This window comes from Pongo pygmaeus, chromosome 20 (genome assembly GCF_028885625.2).
Source record: "Pongo pygmaeus isolate AG05252 chromosome 20, NHGRI_mPonPyg2-v2.0_pri, whole genome shotgun sequence".
Taxonomy (NCBI): domain Eukaryota; kingdom Metazoa; phylum Chordata; class Mammalia; order Primates; family Hominidae; genus Pongo; species Pongo pygmaeus.
The window spans coordinates 7,960,488-7,980,155 of NC_072393.2; the positions used below are offsets into that span (position 1 = coordinate 7,960,488).

Genomic DNA, 19,668 nt, shown 5'->3' on the forward strand with positions numbered 1-19,668 from the left:
GGGCGTGGTGGTGTGCTCCTGTAATCCCAGCTACTCAGGAGGCTGAGGCAGGAGAATTGCTTGAACTGGGGAGGTGGAGGTTGCAGTTGAGTCAAGACCGCGCCACTGAAGTCCAGCCTGGGCAACAGGCAAGACTCCATCTCAGGCCGGGCACGGTGGCTCAAGCCTGTAATCCCAGCACTTTGGGAGGCCGAGGCGGGCGGATCACGAGGTCAGGAGATCGAGACCATCCTGGCTAACATGGTGAAACCCCGTCTCTACTAAAAATACAAAAAATTAGCCGGACGAGGTGGCGGGCGCCTGTAGTCCCAGCTACGCGGGAGGCTGAGGCAGGAGAATGGCGTGAACCCCGGGGGGCGGAGCCTGCAGTGAGCCGAGATCGCACCACTGCACTCCAGCCTGGGTGAAAGAGCGAGACTCCGTCTCAAAAAAAAAGGCTTCCTGAAGTTGTGGCAGAGGATCAGGGACAGCAGAGGGTGAGATTCACTGCGCTCCCCACCACCCCAATAAAAACACTCTCATGTCACAGCTTGGCTCTGGTATGACTAAACAAACCGTGGTTCTCCAGACAACGCAGGCATCTGTTTCTCCTCTTCCAGAAATCCTTTTAAATTGTGCTAAGAAATTATTGAGGTTGAAACACACACACGCAAAACCCAAGGACAAAAGGATGCATGCCTCAGACCCTTGACCTTGAAGGGAGCAATGAAACTAGCCCCCATAGAGGCAGCGGTCTGGAGAGGTCTGGTGGAACGTGGGTGTCACCTGCCATGCACAGGCGCCTCGCTGGGCCTCCCGGGCTCTGAATTCTGGGATGAGGCAGGGATGGAAGCCATCCCTGGAGCAGAGGTGGAGATGGGGGCTGTCAGGTTTCATTAAGGTTCGTCCCACACAGGGGACTCTTCTAAACTTCTTGCTTCTCAAGGCGAGTCTCTGACACTGCGTCACCAGGGAGAAATACAGGTTCTCAGGCCAGGCGCCGTGGCTCACGCCTGTACTCCCAGCACTTTGGGAGGCTGAGGAGGGCAGATCACCTGAGGTCAGGAGTTTGAGGCCAGCCTGGCCAACATGGTGAAACCCCGTCTCTACTAAAAATATAAAAATTAGCCGGGTGGCGCGGGCCTGTAATCCCAGTTGCTCGGGTGGCTGAAACAGAATTGCTTGAGCCCGGAAGGCGGAGGTTGTAGTGAGCCAAGATCGCGGCAGTGCACTCCAGCCTGGGCAACAGAGCGAGACTCTTTAAAAAAAAAAAAAAAAGAAAAGAAAAAGAAAATGCAGATTCCCAGGCACACACCAGACCTGCAGAAGCTGAATCTGCTTTGAAACGATGCTCCCCTGTAGGAGGCAGATGCATTCTTAAGTTTGGGAAGCGCAGACACCCGGACCCCTTCTCCTGGGTTCACAGGTTGGGCGGTCAGGAGATCCACTAGCCTGAGCCAGTGGAGCTGCCCAGAGGCCACAGGAGCCCCAGCTGTCGGCCCCTGGGGTCTGAACACCTGAGGGATGGCCCTGAGCACTGTCAGGGCTCTGGCTGGAGCACAGCCCTGGCCCTTTGGCCCCAGGTGGTGTTGGACAACATGGGTTTTTCCTGGAAGCCGAGGGATCATTTAGTCACATCTGGAAGAGAAGGTGATGAACGCAGACCCACAAGACGCACAAGCAATAGAGAAACTAGCAACTTGAAAACGGGCTCCATAAATGCTTTCCGAGAGGCTGGCCTGCGGGCCCATGTTAGCTCAGCTCTCTGGGTGCTGGGCGCGACCATCCAGTCCTTGGCTGATTCTTGGTAGCAACTGTCACCATTCCTACTTGATCTCATTTTCCTGAGGATCTGGAGCAGGTGGGCAGCGTGGACCCATTTCACAGAGGGTAGAGTGGAGACTGAGAGAGCCAGGGACTTTCCCCTGGGTGGCATGCTGGGGAGTGGTGTCAGAGCCAGGATTTGAACCTGGGCTCTCTGACCTTGAGACCCCTAACCATTCCCATCCCAAAGGAGATCAGTCTCACGGAGGGGACGCTCAGGATGGCCCCAAGGCTCGGGAGTGACTATGGTTCCACATACGGACAGGGAAGAGGCAGGATCCCTGGGTCACTGCTAGGGGAGCACTGGTGTGGGAAGCAGACGGAGGGGGGCCATACACAGGGGCCACTCGGTGGGCCCACTGACCTGTGAACCTAGAGAAGAGGGGCATCTGGGTGGGAGCTGAAGGGCAATGGGTCAGCCAGCACAGGGCACACCCGAACTGCGTGTCCCCTCGTGGGCTCCCGGGGCCTGGCACAGGCTTACCTCGGAGGAATGAGGTCCCCATCCCCTGGCACTCTATTACTGGGCTGTGGGCTGCTCACAAGTCATACACCATCACCCCTACACCAGCACATCGCAATGATCCCACTTCATTTATTACCAAAATATCACAGAATTCCAGTCATAGTTAACATACAGTGTTTAACACGAACCTGATACCTGTAGAAAGAACTGAGTATCCGGACAATTGAGTCGTTTGGAACTGAAAGCCACGCCCCAAACCGCATCACTCCGTACTTCAAAAATATGCTTTTTTGAGAGCTTTGGAAACTGAATTAAAATGTCTACACAGCTATGAACAATTGTTTAATAAAACTTTTTCATGTTTCCATTACATGTAAATATATCAATTTGGCATCTCTATAAAAACTCTGAAAATGGTGCAAAAGTTTCATTCTCTTTGAGAAAGCCATTGACAAAAAATATTCACACTTCACTAAAATTTTGAAAAATGGTCTTCTTTCAAAGCTTCTTTATTAATCTGAAGTCTTCTGGGTTATCAAAATCTAGGTTTGCTTTTTCCTCCTAAAACACTAAAGAACATTTATTCACAAGGATTAAAAAAAAAAAATAAAAAGGCAATGGGCTGATGGAAAACTGATAAGGGCTTTTTTTTTTTTTTCTGAAAATAATTTAAAAAGCTTAAAAGTTACATAGGCATCTTCAAAAGAACACAATGGGATTCATTTTTTTGTTGACTTTTGGACACCAGTGTCAGACTTTATTGAAAACAAACCCATGTAAAAACAAAGTTAAAATGAAAAATGGCACCTGAAAAATAAATTATTTTATATAAAACAAATCAATAACTTAAAACACACTAATATACAAAAGGTCTAACCATCTACTGTACAACATGGGAATCGGTTAAGAGAGCCTCCCCTCCCCCAAAGCAAGTCACTGTAAACGGAACATCACATGGTCATGGTCAAAGAGGTGGCCCCAAACCAACGGAAAAGCCTTCTCTTCTGGTGGAAGAAAAATCCAGTCCTGTCAAAGTCTCCGTTAGCCTAACTTAGGTACTGGCAGTGACTTACAAGTGAGAAAAAAAAAATTGTTTTTTTAAATGGCCAAGAAAGAAACCTGAACGATGTCACTGAAAGGTTGTAGAAAAATAGGATCCAGCCATTAGAGGTCAGGGGAAATCAAAAGGTTTGGAAATGTGAACCCTGCCTGGGATCCGAGATTCAGATTCTACTGCCATCGTTACATGCCAATTGCCAATGCCACTCAAAAGAAAGCACTTGTGACTTCACGGCTGTCTTGGGAAGTTTGGGGACAGGACCCCTTGACCCCCAGAGTCTGCTAAACCCCAGGGGTCTCTGCTAAGGAGCTGCCTCAGGTCCTAGTAGGTGAGGTAGGTCTGGGGAAGATGGGAGGGGATTGAGATGGAGGGTGGGGTGGAGGGACAGGATAGAGGCCTCCTGTCAGCTGAATTCTTATTCTCTTTCATCCAACACAGGAAGGCTGCGAAAAGCACATGGAAATAAAACGGGGCTGAATCGGATGTGAAATGTAACAGCTGAGTGATGTCAATTTCGATTTTTTCAAGTCCGATGCCGGACTGGGTAAGTCATGTCTTTTCAATGCCTGGTGGACAAATGGCCTTCGTTTGGAAGCAAACCGGGTCAAGGAATTGCCACTAACCGTCTTCGGGTGCTTCTATTTCTCTGATCCAGCAGGGACCCCTGGGCTCCCGGCTCCAAAGGGCCGGTCTTGGCTCCCGACAGCAGCACGGTTCAGTCCCTGGAGGCTGGGTCTCCAGGACTAAGGCCAAGCGCAGACTCTCAGAGGTTAAGGCAGCTGCCCTTGGCCAGGAAAAGGCCCACCTTCCAGGAGAAGGTGGCGGAACCCACCCAGCACCACCTGCGGGCGGGCCCCCAAGGAAGCCCATGAATTTCAGTATATTCACGCAGGATGGTGGCCAGGGAGGGGACTCAGCACCCGGGAGGGAATCAGGCACAGAGCTGTGACTAGAGGCACAGCCAGCACAGAAAACTGCGGCTTGGCAGATTACATTGAAAACGAAATAATGGCAGAGCCAAGGGGGAACAAGGGAGAATTCATCTGGAAGCAGGTTCACAAATTCGGAGCTGCCTGGGGTCTAACTACCAGAGGAAGTTACACACGGGTCAAAAGGGAATTCAGTCAAAGCCTCTTTGGTATTTCCCAAACCAGATTTTTGATAAATGAACATTATCTACTCTGAACGCTTTTTCATCGAAATTCCCAAATAAAAGGAGAGCACTCATTTTTGCTAAATACAAATACAACTGATCTATGTAAAATTTTTTAAGAAATGGTTTCTTTTGGGTTGAGCCTTTTTTAAGAAAAGGGATCTCCCTTTTGCAAACAGGCCTTGATAAGATGTAATGAACTTTGAGGGCACAGGGCCAGCAACTAGAACCCTGATGGAACGGAGATTGCTTTTCAGGAGTGACAGTTCAAAAGCTAAATCCTTCCACAAGCTTGCAAGCTAAGACTCCCAAATAAAGGCTTTGGAATTTTTTAGCTAGAAGGCTGTTCAAACAGTGGAGACCACAAACAATGAGAATGTTCCTGAACTGAGAAACTTCAGGGAACTTTCAAAGGCTCATATACTTCAGTTTCTTCTCACCTGTCCCAGCATCAGAACAATTGATAGGATTCAGATAAAAGGGGGCGAGGAAAGAAGCTGAGGTGCTGGCTACAAGCCCGTCATCATTTTCACAGTTGAAGCTTAAGACAGAGTTCTCTGTTGAATGCTAGCTACGGGCATGTGTGGGAGTGAGACTCCAGGGGGCGTTTCAGAAGCGGGAATCCCGCCTTCCATCAGATGTTGGCTCCCACCTTCCATCAGAAGATGCTGGCCCAGGGAAACCTGAAAGGCTTCTTTTTCCAGGAAAACATTCTGGTCCCAGGATGGAAACTGCTCTCAGGCAACAGAGCAGGGACCCTCTTTTGTGTCGAATCCGGGCAACGGGCCTCGGTTTTGGCTTTTCCTGAGGATCTGGATTCTGTGGGAGAAAGCAGGTCCTCTCTGGCACCAGGCCGACTTTTATGAGACACGGCCTGGGTACGAATGGCAACATCATCAATTTGCAAGGATCGCGCACACAGCCCCTCAGTAAAAGATCAGGGAAAGGGGAGGGGATGGGCATCCTCAATTGTCCAGGGGCCTCTCGAGACGCTGACCTGCTCTGGGGACGGTGGTGCCTGCCTATTGCTCAATTTCTCACTTCAATAAATAAATACATAAATAGATAGGTATAAATAAACAGATAAATACAGCCGTCATCTCATGAGAGCAATAACTAAAAAACAGCCTACGGTCACGTTTTAGTCTCACGTCAAGATTAAAAACTGCTGGTACTAAGTTATCCTGTTTGTGATTCTCTCTGTATACTAGTTATTTATAAATGCCAGATCCCAGTCCTGAGGAGTTTTGGGCGATCTGGCCCTGCCTATTTCACAGGCTTTCTCTTTCACCCTTCCTCCGGGCTCCTGGTTTAAAAGCCACCAGCCTGTAACTGCACATTCCTGCGTGCGTCACAGATTCAGAAATGCTTTTGCTTGAGGCAAGTATTGGTTTCTTAAGATCTCACGATTCCTCCCTGAATGCTGGGCCGCCTGCACCTTCCCTAGCCAAAAAGAAAGAAAAGGTAAAATAAAAAACAAAACAAAATTCGAGCAAAACAAAATCAAATTTAATGGTCTTAAATGCAAAAGTAAAAACAAACAAAAAACACAAAAAAGCAAAAGAAAATTAACAGAACAGAACAACCCAAAATGTCAAGGCAGTTATGAAGAGAACTTTGAGGGTTAATCTTTAAAACTACAAATCAAAGGGTTTGGTTAATAGATAACTGGCAAGAAGTAAGTACTTTTCTGCTGAGTGTTCATACAAAAGCAAAATTCCAAAACAAAATCTGACTAAAACAGAAAAAGGTCTAAGCGCTCACGAGAAGGGATGCGAGAAATACAATGCTCAAATGTTTCTGTGTTATTAAAAAACAGAGCCATTTTACGCCTCCAAGCTATGTTAAATGCTCTGGAAAACGGGAGAAATTATCGTGAACAACAGTATCCAATGTGTGGGGCGCTGTGCATGCAATGTGTGGACAGAAACTCGGGGTGTCAGAGTAGCAACACATCTTCAGGCGTGCCTGGAGCTTAGATCTGACTCTGGAATATACTGGAGTTTCCCTGAAACTCTTTGGTCCATTCCCATTGGTGCCTGGGCTTACGAAACACGTTTGTGTCCTTCTCTGGAGGGCCCGTCCGGCATGCGGCCCCCGGCCCCAGTGGTGGCCCACGCTGGACGGGCCCACCGCCATTCCCAGGACCACTCGGCAGAGCCCGGGACTGAGTGAGCAGGAGGTGGCAACGGGACCTGCCTGGAAAAGGAACTTCCTGTCAACCAAAGCATACATCGCTTACAATGTTGAAGCGGTTGAGAAAACGCACACTCAGCATCTGTCTAACATCTTTAGATTAAAAACTAAAACTAAAAGGTGATTTTTTTTGCTACCCAGTCTGTGGAGACATTGAATGAAACGCGTGTTAGACAGTCTTAGAGGTTAAAGCATGCTTCAGGTTCACCACCATCCAGAGGGACTGGTTAGTCAATGCAGTTCTACTTAGATTTCTGTTTAATATATATCTTAAAGGAAATAACTTACGAAACTTAAGATTGGTCTAACATTGTGGGATTTCAAACATTTGAACATGTCGGTTGCATCCCAGAGTATAAAAACCTTCTCACTTCTCATTCAGACAAAGACAAACACTTGTGAAAATTGGCGCAAAATGAGTTGTACACTAACAAGAAAAGTTTCAACTCCTTCACTCTTAATTATCTATTCCGTACAAAAAAAAGCATGAGCGAGTTATTTGTGGGACTTGTTGGTTTTGAAGGAAACCTGTAAGATTTTGTCCCCCAGGCGGTAGCCGTTCAGGCTGGCTATGGCCATCGCGGCTTCTTCATAGTTTGTCATGGTCACAAAGCCAAACCCTTTGCACTTGTTGGTGTTGAAGTCGCGGATCACTTTCACATTGGTGACGGCGCCAAACGGCCCAAACATCTGCCAGAGGATCCCCTCGTCGGCGTCCTGCCCCAGGTTGTAGATGAAAATGCACCAGCCGGAGGAGGCGTTTCCTGGCACGTTGACGCCAGAGAGCCCGCTCATGTGATCGACGCCCATGGGGGAGAACCTGGCAGACAGAGAGCAAGCGTCAGGCCACAGTCAGCGCAGGCAGCCTGGGGATGGGGCAAGGCCTGGACGCATGCTGACCAAGGCCGCCGGGCCCCATCTCGCTCTGCGCAGCCATGAGGTGCTCACGGTCGAGACACCTGCATGGGTCAAAACCCTGGGAGGAATTAAATACAGTAGTGGAGGAGCGGGACCCTGTTCTGCAGGGAGCTGACTCTGAGGGGCTGGTTGGTACCCTCCACTCCTCCCACTGTGTATGTGGGGGTTTCTGTTTAGGGGTTCCTGCAGTTCCCCACATTTTAGATGATGGGTGCTTCTCCTGGTCCTCCGTTGAGGGTAGAAACACTCTGCAGGCCTCTGACAGCCTCAACTCTCCCTGGAGGAAACTCTCCTCGTACTGTGGGGTACGTGCAGGGGCTGAACTCCTTTTTCCAAATTTTGCACCTTCCGCTCATCATGACCCGCCCCCAAGGGTTCACAGCCCAGTGGTCTCTGGTTAGAGCACACCTTTGCCAGGGCCACTGTAGGGCACAAAAATTCCTTCCCAAGCACCAGGCAACCAACCCTCTGGGGCTGGAGCTCAACATCCCACGAGGGTCAGGGGCCAAACCACTGAGGGTTGAGAACTCAAGGGACAGGGAAGGGCCCTGGGACACCAGCAACGGCAGGCTCACCAAACTTGACCACACACGTGGGGCTCTTTCCACAGTGATACTTTTATTTACATAAAAAATAAGCCTTTCTGGGCCAGGCATGGTGGCTCAAGCACGGAATCCCAGGACTTTGAGAGGCCAAGGTGGGAGGATCACTTGAGGCCAGGAGTTTGAGACCAGCCTGGGCAACACAGAGAGACCCCATGTCTAGGACAAAAACAAACAAAAACCTCAGAAAACGAAAACTAAACTAAACTAAAATAAAGCCTTCTGAAAACGTACAGATGCCGTAATAAGGATTAAGGTAGATGACAAAACAGTTCCTAAAGCCATGGTTCCCTCTGGAACTTTCTCAAATTAAAAAAGTAAAGGTCTGAGGGTCAGTTTGGGAATATCTGAGTAGCATAATCTGTGAAGCTGGCATCTGTGAAGCCGCACGATGCATGCAGAGAAGCATCACCTGCTCCAAAATAAAACTGGGCTTCAGGCTATGGCCCTATCAGCCAAGTGCAGCCCTGCAGGCCCCAGCCGGGGTAAGCGAGTGCCTTCAAGTGCCATTAAACAGATTCACCCTCTCGACAGACACGAGAGGACACCAGCTGCCACGGGGCAGCTCACTAGCCCAAGGGTGATTTTCTTTTTTTTTTTGAGAGAGGGTCTCACTATGTTGTCCAGTATGGTCTCAAACTCTTAGGCTCAAGTGATCCTCCTGCCTCCTGAGTAGCTGGACCACAGGTGTGTGCCACCATGCTGGGCTAATTTTTACATTTTTTGTAAAACCATTTTCAGGATGGAAAGACTAAGGAGACAGGGTCTATGTTGTCCTGGCTGGTCTCAAATTCCTGAGCTCAAGTGATCCTCCTGCTTTGGCCTCCCAAAGTGTTGGGATTACAGGCGTGCGTCAATGTGCCTGGCCTTCTTAGGAATTACTCTTGTTGGTAGTTTTTCTCCTGCTGATTTCTCTGGTCTTGACAGTCATAAATCTTCTCCTCTCTTCCTCCAACCCAATTCTTTGCCATCCCTTATCTCTGGGCTTTTCTGGACGTGATAGGGATTGACTGCAAACTCCCTGCAGTCTGGGTCTTTCTTCCTCCTCTTCTCTCAGCCTCCTGAATGAATCTTTCCCTCTTTCCCTCCAGACTCTCCCACCCTCCCCACTTCCTTCCATCACTTTGTCTTAGTGGTTGCCCTGCCACTCGCTTTACTGCTCGACCAGAAATATCCACTTCTCCGGTTTCCCCTTTCTTTTCTTGTCCTCATTACTGGGACCAGAGTCCCATGTCTCCTCCAGCCTTCCCTGTTTTCCTTCCAGGCTAAGAAGCAGTTCACCCAACCCCACCGCCCATATAGCCTGCCCCATCAAGAGCAGGGCCGACTGTATGACCGGATTTCTAGAGCTGGATTTTAAGATTCAGCTCCATTCCATCCAGAGAAGCTTCCCCAGCCTTGTCTTCAAGCCAGAAACCTCAAGGAAGGCAGGCCAGCTTTGGAATTTGAGCCAGGCTGAGAATGCTGGGTAACTCAGCCATGAGAATAACACCTCTCACAGCAGCATGTGTGGCACTGGGCAGCGCCCACCCAGCCTCACTGTTAAAACAACAATGGGGCCGGGCTCATGCCTATAATCTCAGTACGTTGGGAGGCTGAGGTAGGAGGATCACTTGAGGCTAGGAGTTTAAGACCAGCCTGGGCAACATAGTGAGACCCCATCTCAACAAAAAATAAAAACATTAAAAAATTAAAAAAGGGAAATTTATCCTTGTCATACCTGAGATAAGCCCTCGATGCCACTCCTTGAGGTTTTGACAAAAACAAAACAAAACAGCCCTGACACTGGGACCTCCGCTGTTTCTGAGGCGACAGCACACCAGGAGTCCAAGGCCCTGACTCTCATCGCCTCTATCCCACTTCATCCTGGCAGCCAGAACCATTTTCAGGATGGAAAGACTAAGGAATCCGGGAAAACTCCTCCCCTCTAGGACAGGGCTTATAAACAGAATGCATACATACAACATTCACCAATACAAATGACTCCACAAGGCAGGTGTTTGAAAAAGGTTTGCCTTAGGGCTGCTGATCAAATGTCTAAGAACTCTGGAAGATCTGCTCTCACCCGAGTATACCTAAGGCAGCATCTTTTCTCCCACAGATATGAGATGTTCATTATTCATTTATTTTTTAGAGAAAGGGTCTCACTCTGTCACCCAGGCTGCAGTGCAGTGGTGCAATCATAGTTCACTGCAGCCTCCACCTCCTGGGTTCAAGCGATCCTCCCACCATGGCCTCCTGAGTAGCTGGGACTAAAGGCCAGCACCACCAAGCCCAGTTTTTTCATTACTTTTTGTAGGAACAGGGGTCTCACTTTGTTGCCCAGGCTGCTCAAACTCGGGGCTTCAAGTAATCCTCCTACCTCGGCCTCCTGAGAGCTGAGATTACAGGTGTGTGCTCCCCCACACTGGGCATGAAACCATCTTTAAAGCTCGCAGCTCCGTTCTGCTGTTACTAGGAACTGCGTGCTGAAGCTCTAAGTGCTCACACTCACAGCAACTGGTGGGGACTGGTGCTATCTTTTTTTTTTTTTTTTTTAAATAAAAACAAAAAAAGACAGGTTCTGGCTCTGTGGCCCAGGCTGGAGTGCAGTGGTATGATCACAACTCACTGCAGCCTCAACCTCCTGGGCTCAAGCAATCCTCCCACCTCAGCTTCCTGAGTTGCTGCAACTACAGGAGTGCACCGCCATGCCTGGCCAGCTTTGTATTTTTCGTAGAGATGGGGTCTTGCAATATTGCCTAGGTTGGTCTTGAACTCCTGGGCTCAATTGATCTTCCTCTCTCGGCCACCCAAGGTGCTAGGATTACAGGAATGAGCCACTGTGTCCAGCCTGGAGTCACTGTTTTGATTCCCATGAAAGACAACGCCCCATTGGAAGTAAACAGCTTTCCTACAGACACCTTTCTGATGGAGGTTGTGGTGTGGAGCTGCAGAATGATTCTGAAACGCGCTCTCTGACGGGATCAGTCTATCATCCCCGTGGTTTCTACTCTGTGGCTGTGCCGTCGCCTGCCAGCGGGGCTAAGTATGGCTTTCAGGAGTGCGCACCCTCCCGACCCACCTGAATCTCTGCGCCTGGTGGTGAACGGGGCCTCCGAACCGTCGCGCTGGCGAGTGGTACAGCTGCGAGAGGAGTGCCACGTTTTTGTTCTGGTTGGGGTTGGCTGCAAACTTCACTGTGATGGGCTCAGAGGAACCTGGGGGTTTATGACCATTGAAACTGGTAATTGCCTCTTCTGCCTCCGACCGTTTGTCAAACCGGATAAACGCAACCCCTCTGGACAAACCTTTTTAACAAATCAACAAAAACGGAGTTAGGGGGAAAAACGCTAGGACTTTCAAAACTGAAAAGCAAAAGTCAGGTCAGTCTACTGTGGGCCAGGCTGGAAGTCTGGTTAAGGAAATAAACAAAAATTAAACCTAAAAGTGAAAACAAATGGATGGAGTAAAGAAAACCAATGACTAACAGAAGATTAAAGCTTCAGACTTTCTTCCCGGCTGAAGCCATGACTCTACAGTGTCGGCGCCCAAAGACATTTTGGTGACAGACATCCCCAATAGACACCCAGGCCTCTTATTTGGAAGAAAGCAACATTAGGAAACAGCACATCCACCGTCACTATTTAGTCGCCAGGTGCCTGCCACAGAGTGGGTGCGTGGGTGTGGTGTGTGGTTGGTGGGTGACAGGGTTGGAGTGGGGACTGCGTCTGAGAGATCCTCCCTGGGCTCTGGGGCCACTCTCCTGGCTGCTGTCTCTGGGCCCGCTGTGACAGCAGGCCTTGTGGCCGAGCCTGCTGCAAAGGTGCCCAGCTCAGCCTGCATGCCTTCTCCTTCATGCCAGGAGGGAGTGGGATCCTGTGGCCACCCGCTGCCAGCTCCATGCTGCCGCTGTCACCTCACTCCTGTCTTGGGATACTCCACTCTAAGGTCCTACACCCTCCCGTGGGCCCCAAATTGCCGTCAGAATCAAATGAGGCCAGAACACTGCCCAGGCTCACACAGCAGAGCTGAACCTATCCACAGGCTCGCCAGGCAGGCCTGGGGTCCCTGTGTGGGAAGGGCCAGGGCCCCAGCAGCCAAGCCCAGAGGGCACCTTCTCTTGCCACCTCAACTGACCCACCCAAGGGCCAGTCCCGGTTTCCCGGCTAAACCCAATCCCTGGACGGAGCAGTGTGAGACCTGAGGCCCGTCCTGCTGTGGGGGACACTGGTCAGCTGGGGCATGGGTGTGAGATGCCGAGCAAGGCGGGTGGAAGGAGAGCATGGCTGTCCTCCACTCCTGCCCATCTATACGCTAGGCCCAGGAGGGAAACATGAGTAGCCCGTCCCTTGAGGAACCTGGGGAGCGGGCTGGAAACTGGATGAGGGGGATGGGGATGAGGGCACACTGAGCAGCAGACTAGCTCCTTCTCCTGGGGCAAGGACACGATGGAGTCAGGGGAAGGCCCAGGGGTGGGGGAGGTGACAGCTGAGGGGCCAGTCTGAGAGTGACATCACTAGGCGGGAGTTGCGGGTGTGTCCTAGTGGGAGAGGCTGTCACAGACAGCCCAACCCAAACACCCTGGTTCTCAAGACTTTTAGTCAAGCCAGGCCAAGGCTCGTGCCTGTGGTCTCAGCTACTCCAGAGGCTGAGGCAAGAGAATCGCCTGAGGCCAGGAGTTCAAGACCAGCCTGGACAACATAGTAAGATCTCACCTCTTAAGGAAAAAGAACGACTTCCAGTCAAAGGGTGTCTTAAGTCAGGTTTCTTCTCCAGGCAAAGGCCTCTGGTGCATGGTAACAAACAATGACCAAAGCCAGGCAGGCAGGGCCTTGGGTGACCTGTCCAGCGGGCACCCAACTGTCCCCATGTCCTGTCTCCATGCCTCACGCGGCACCTTACTCCACCACTTCCCAGAGGGTCCCGCCAGCTGCCCCCACAATCGCGACACTGCAGGCCCCCCGTGAGCACACAGACAGCAGCTTTAGTAAGGTCAGACCTAGCGCTACGCACATGTGCCAGGAATATTCTGGGGCTCAAGCTCATTTCTGAGCTGCTGCTCAGAAGGAACACCTGAAAACATAACCCTGACAGATGCTGTTTTCTTTGAGTCTCTCACGACACGAATGACAGCTTAGTCAGTCTTGGAAACCTAAATGAAAATCTAACTTTAGGCAAATACGACTTAGAGCTGACGCTGGCCAGCTCGTAGGGAAGCTGGCTCCAAGCAGATGGCTTCATTCTGTTTCTAAAGACCCTGCGGCCCAGCAGAGAGAAGGCATGCATGCAAGTGTCGGTTCCTCGTCTGGGGTTGTAGAGTGGCTTTCAAATGCAAACTGCCTGAGTGAAACGAAGAAAACTCTAGTAAGGGGGGTAGGAGGGATGCTGTTTAACACAGGGGGATATCAATTCACTCAATTATTTAATGGATGTATACTTTCTGAAGATGGCTCTGCATTTTTGTTTTGTTTTTTTCTTCTCCTAGTGTTTTTTATTTATTAATTTTTCTTAAGATGGAGTCTTGCTCTGTCGCCCAGGCTGGAGTACAATGGCACGATCTCAGCCCACTGCAACCTCCACCTCCCCGGTTCAAGTGATTCTCCTGCCTCAGCCTCCTAAGTAGGTGGGACTCCAGGCGCCTGCCACCATGCCCGGCTAATTTTTATTTTATTTTACTTTATTTATTTATTTAGAGACAGAGTTTCGCTCTTTTTGCCCAGGCTGAAGTGCAGTGGTGCGATCTCGGCTTACTGCAACCTCCGCCTCCCGGGTTCAAATGATACTCCTGCCTCAGCCTCCCCAGTAGCTGGGATTACAGGTGCCTGCCACCATGCCTGGCTAATTTTTTGTATTTTTAGTAGAGATGGGGTTTCACCATGTTGGCCAGGATGGTCTCGACCTCTCGACCTCGTGATCTGCCCACCTCGGCCTCCCAAAGTGCTGGGATTACAGGCGTGAGCCACCATGCCCGGCCTATTTTTAGTACAGATGGGGTTTTGCCATGTTGGCCAGGCAGGTCTCGAACTGCTGACCTCAGGTGATCCACCCACCTTTGCCTCCCAAAATGCTGGGATTACAGGCGTGAGCCATGGCCCCTGGCCCCCTTGTGTTTTTTAGAATTTAACAGCAGAGTCCAAGAAACGGCATAATCTCCAGATGAATACACTATAAAGTTCACAATTAAGGTGGATATAGAAGCGAAGGAATAAAAAAAATTAAGCTCTGTCAGCTCAGGATGGGATTTTTTTCTCTTTTTTTAAAAAGAGTTGGGGGTCTCACTATGTTGGCCAGGCTGTTCTGAACTCCTGGGCTCAAGCAATCCTCCCACCTCAGCCTCCCAAAGTATTAGGATTACAGGCGTGAGCCACTGCGCCTGGCCATCCTCATCTATTTAACACTAAAAAGCCCATCACAGGAAGGCAAACTCCACACAGGCTGGCCTGCCACACACTTCCCTGCTGGCCGCCTTGGGCCTCATGAGATCCCAGCAACAGGCACCCTCTGTCTCCAGCAGAGGGAGCCACAGCCCTGGGATGGGAGCCTCACCTTCCCACCAATTCTGCACCCTGGGGTGGGAACCAGAGCCGGGAGACTCTCCTGGCTCCCTTCTCTCTGCCTCCCTCACTGCTCTGCAAAGATGCCAAAGGTTCCTTAGGCCACCTTGAGGTTCACAGCCGACCCTGGGGGCGCAATACTGAGGTGCCCCCAACACCCTGGGAGACACTACCTTGCAGAGGGAAAGGAAGCAATGCCCCCAGCAGCTGTGTGCAGAGGGGAGTTCCCCCTGCCTGCGGCCCGTGTGTGCCTGAGACACTAGGGAAGGCCCCAGGAGGGTTGGGTGGCTGGAGGTGTGTTCTCAGGCATTGGGGGCTCCAAGTGGAGCACAGGCTTCCCTCATCAGGGCCATACTGGACACAGACAGGCCGAGGCAGAGCCGTGCATGTGGGGTCTAGAGGAGGAGGGGAGTGGACTGTGGGCCAGTGAGGTCGGCTCCCCCGGCCCTGGGCCCTGCGCAGCCAGCTCAGATGCCCCAGTGCAGAATGGGGGGCAATAAACCCACACACTGGCCCACTAACAGGATCGTTCGCTCAGCTGGCACTTGAAGGTAAGTGAGGGGACTTCAGAGACCACAGGAGACTCTTCTGGTGCAGACCAGGGGAGTTTACACCGAGTAACTGGCATCCCCTGACCCTCTCCCCAGAGCAAAGGCAGAATGGCGGCAGCCGTGCGAGTGAGCCCTGTCCTTCGGCACTGCCCGGTGCCAGGGCGCGAGTCTGTGCTAGGCTACAGGCAGCTCCCAGGGCCCCCATGAAGTGCAAAGGGGCCCTTCCCCTCCTTGGGCCCCAGCGGGAATGAAGGCCGGCAGGGGCAGAGCCAGTGCATGCCAGGTGGGGTTCCTACAGCCGGAAAGAAGGAGGGAGAGAGACTGATAAGGCCGCCCACCCCAAAGCATGCAGCTCAGGGGATGCAGGACAATGTGCGTGCTCCTCTAGCCTGCAGGCCAGGAAGGCCCCACCTGTGTGCACATGAAAGGTGAGGCTCTGGGCTGCTGGGGGAGTGCTGCTGTCCTCTCAAAAAGAGGTCACCTCAGAGCATGACTTCCTGTGGCCCAACTACTCGGTGTTATTTCAACATCACAGTCAAGGTGGGGCACACACAGTCTGTGTGGGAAGAATATGAAAACCACCCATACAACACATGGGCCTCACTGGGCTCGGGGAGCGGACTCTTCCCTGCTGGTTATTTAGCACACTCTTGCTCCTGCCCCAAACAGAGCTGAGCGATCCTAAATCCCCTCAGGGTGGCCCGAGCTCCCTGTCCCCCAGGCAGGGCCACGTGCAGGGCTTGGCAAAGGATGTGGTGGGGCACTAGTTCCTAGCCTAGTGCGGCAGGCGGGCCAGACAGTGGGGCCGGAGCACAGCCGTGGGCGTGAGCGTGTCCCCTGCTCATCTCCGCCTGACGGCGTCACACAAAGCCCAGAGCCCACGTCCAGTGCCAAGACGGACTGGGAGGGCCAGCAAAGTGGCCAGGATTGCCTGCCCATTAGAGGAATTCACTGCCATGTGCTCTGTGCACTTTAGATGTGCTCCCCAGAGAGGGGCATCCGAATTCTGGGGATTTGGGCCATCAGACTACTGCACCCCAAATGCCTGCAATGAAAGCCACAGTGGACAAATGTGCAGCAGCCTTTTTTTTTTTTTTAAGAAATAGGGTCTTGCTCTGTTGCCCAGGCTGAAGTGTAGTGGCGTGATCACAGCTCACCACAGCTGTGAACTCCTGGGCTCAAGCAATCCTCCCACCTCAGTCTCCTGAGCAGCTGTGATGACAGGCCCGTGCCACCGCACCTGGCTGCAGTATCTTTTTTTTTTTTTTTTTTTGAGATGGAATCCCGCTCTGTTGCCCAGGCTGGAGTTCAGTGGCGCAATCTCGGCTTGCCGCAATCTCCGCCTCCTGGGGTTCAGGCGATTCTCCTGCCTCAGCCTCCCGAGTAGCTGGGATTACAGGCGCCTGCCACCACACCTGGCTAATTTTTGCATTTTTAGTAGAGATGGGGCTTCACCATGTTGGCCAGGCTGGTCTCGAACTCCTGACCTCAGGTGATCCGTCCGCCTCGGCCTCCCAAAGTGCTGGGATTACAGGTGTGAGCAACCACACCCAGCCTGCAGTGACCTTTTCACCCCATTCATGGGCAAGGCCAGGACATTTGGGTGCCTGAGGGAAAGTGCTAGAATCTCTTGGTGTTTTCACTGTACATAAAATGCTGGCCTAATCCCCAGATTTTTTTTTTTTTTTTTTTTTTTTAAAAGACGGAGTCTCGCTCTGTCACCCAGGCTGGAGTGCAGTGGCAAGACCTCGGCTCACTGCAACCTCCGCTTCCCAGGTTCATGCCATTCTCCTGTCTCAGCCTCCCGAGTAGCTGGGACTACAGGCGCCCACCACCATGCCCAGCTAATTTTTTGTATTTTTAGTAGAGACAGGGTTTCACCATGTTGGTCAGGCTGGTCTCGATCTCCTGACCTCATGATCCACCCGCCTTGGCCTCCCAAAGTGCTGGGATTACAGGCGTGAGCCACCACGCCCAGACATCCCCAGCTTCTTTTAATGCCATCTTACCTCCTCAGCCTCCTCAAACCAAAGCCAACGTCTTCTCATTTTGGTGCTGTCCTCGTTTGCGGAATAACTAATGACATTTAAAATCAAATGGTGATCTGCCTTCCCTAGAAAACCCAGCCCCCACCTGGAGAACACCCTCCCCACGCGTCTGGGGCCCCTCTGGTACCTGTAGTCTGATCCACGAGGACCCGCGAGTTGATGATCCGCCCAAACCGAGAGAACATGTCTTCTACGTCCTTCTGGGTCATGGTCCGCGGGAGCCCGCTGATGTACAAGTTGGCGTCTTTGATCACCTCTGAGCTCGGGCGAGCATACGACACCTTGAGAACACAACCACTTTCCGAGATTAGTACAGGCACGTGGCCAAGGCATTGAGGAGGGTGCTGAATGTTGGGTTAGGAAAAGCCAACACTGCGTGTTACAAATCATGCAGGGAACGATTATCATCACTGACGCTCACCGCCTGCAGCCGCATGGTGGCAAGCTCACTGAGGGATGGGCCATGAGCCGGGGTGCCTGGCAGCGCTTCCTCACTGGGTGCTCACCATCCTCAAGGAGGCAGGCGTGACTCCTATGTCACAAAGCCCAGCAACCGAGGGCCCGCAGCTTGTGGGTGGCTACCTCTCTGATGTGCTGGACAGTGAGCCGGTGCCACAGATAGGTCCTGGTGCCTGAAAGCAGCCCGTGCTGCAGCGGGCAAGCAAGCTGGGAGCTACTGGGAACACATGAGACTCCCCTGCCAAAGGGCAAGCTTGCCACAGAAGCCCTGACGGGGGCCGTGAGTTCTGGGAGGACCCCAAGTTTGTACTCAAATCCACTCAAGTGTTCAATATTAAACGACTCAATGCCTTTTGGATTTATATTTTGCAAAATCAAAGAAAACTGAAGAGAACCTTCTGGGTGCTTTGACAAAATGGTACATTCATCATTCCTGTGGAGAGGGTGGTGAGGGGAGCCCGGAGACCAATGCAAGACAAGGTCTTCGGTGCTTTCTCAGGTTGGCGCTGATGGCCGTGCAGACCCCATGGGCCCAGAAGGAGGAAAAGGACCACGGCGGAACCCCTCTGCCTGTGAAGGGGCAGCCTGGCAGGACTCACAGCCTCGTCAGTAGGCTGGAATATGGAGGAGGGAGCAGGAGCTGTGTTCCCAAGAAGGGTGGGGACTTGAACTTGTGTGAAAGGAAGTTCGTTCCCTTTGAGTGAGGGGCACAGAACTGATGAGCCAAGGTAACTGAGACCAGAACGCAGGGAGAAGCCGCCGCTCAGGAGTCACTGGGCAGAATCTGTGTGCCGAGAACACACACACAGCATCCTCTGAGAAGCTCCTATCATGTTCCAGAGAAGGAACAACAGACATTGCCCCTGCTCATAGGGCAGTGGGCGGCCCAGCAGAGGAACAGGACAGCCCCACAAGGAGAGGAGTGTGGGGCTGGAGGCCAGCTCCGCCTGGTAGCGGTGGGAATCGAGGGAGCATGTCACTACGGAGCCTATGAGGTCTCTGGGGAAGCCGTGCTGCTCTCAGGCCGGGGGCACCTCCATCAGCCTGTGGACAGGAGCTCTGGGGACACTTGCTCACCCCATGATGTGGGTCAGGGGCTGCCAGTGCTGTCCCCAGAGAAAAAGAGGCTGCCTTGGCCCCCAGCCTCCCCTAGTGTCCGGGCCTGCCCTGGCTCTCTGCAGACCCGTGTGGACTGGGGCAGTATTTGGGGGCCTGCCAAACCGTGACCCTGGCGCCGGTGGAGCAGAACTGAGGCTGACACTGACTAGACCTACTGCCGTCCCTGGATGAAGCCCCAGAGGAGAAGTGCCTTAGAGCCAAATGCTGGGGAAAGCTCTGATGCCTCCCAAGGACAGGTGTCTCCAAGAACCATGGGAACTCTGCTTTCCTCTTCTCTCTGGACACTGTCATGTTCAGTCAGGCTAGAATCAGAGCAGCTGGTGCACAGCAGGCGTGCACTGACCTGGGGCTCCCCGGCCCCTCGGCCAGAACCCTCTTTCCTAAGCTCCCAACATCGCTTGCTCTTTTGCCTCAATCAGGTCTTTTTCTGGCTGCCCATTCTCAAGAATTCATCCAGTGAGGGGTTCAATCGTGTTCCCCCCACCCCACAATCCAAATTCATATGCCGAAGTCCTAACCCCTCGGGACCTCAAAACGTGACCCGATTTGGATACAGTCATTGCGGATGCAATCAGTTAAGACGAGGTCACACTGGTATAGGGTGGTCTCTAATCAAATGTGACTGATGTCCTTATAAAAGAGGGAAATTTAGGCCAGGTGTGGTGGCACAGGCCAGTATTCCCACTGTTTTGGAGGCTGAGGTGGGAGGATCGCTTGAACCCAAGAGTTCAGCCTGGGCAATATGGCAAGACTCCAT

The 19,668-nt window shown here is 51.9% G+C and overlaps 1 protein-coding gene across 1 annotated transcript in view; it reads right to left on the reverse strand.

Moving 5' to 3' along the window:
- Window positions 1-5,969: 5,969 nt before the first annotated feature.
- The window catches only part of ELAVL1 (ELAV like RNA binding protein 1), a 43,355-nt gene continuing 29,656 nt past the window's right edge, over window positions 5,970-19,668 (reverse strand). Inside the window, exons 4-6 of the mRNA XM_054462124.2 lie at window positions 17,461-17,614; window positions 11,263-11,488; window positions 5,970-7,498 (exon numbers count right to left, since the gene is read on the reverse strand). Of these exons, the coding sequence (XP_054318099.1) occupies window positions 7,174-7,498; window positions 11,263-11,488; window positions 17,461-17,614 (705 nt within the window). The 3' untranslated portion in view covers window positions 5,970-7,173. The remainder of the gene's footprint in view (window positions 7,499-11,262; window positions 11,489-17,460; window positions 17,615-19,668) is intronic.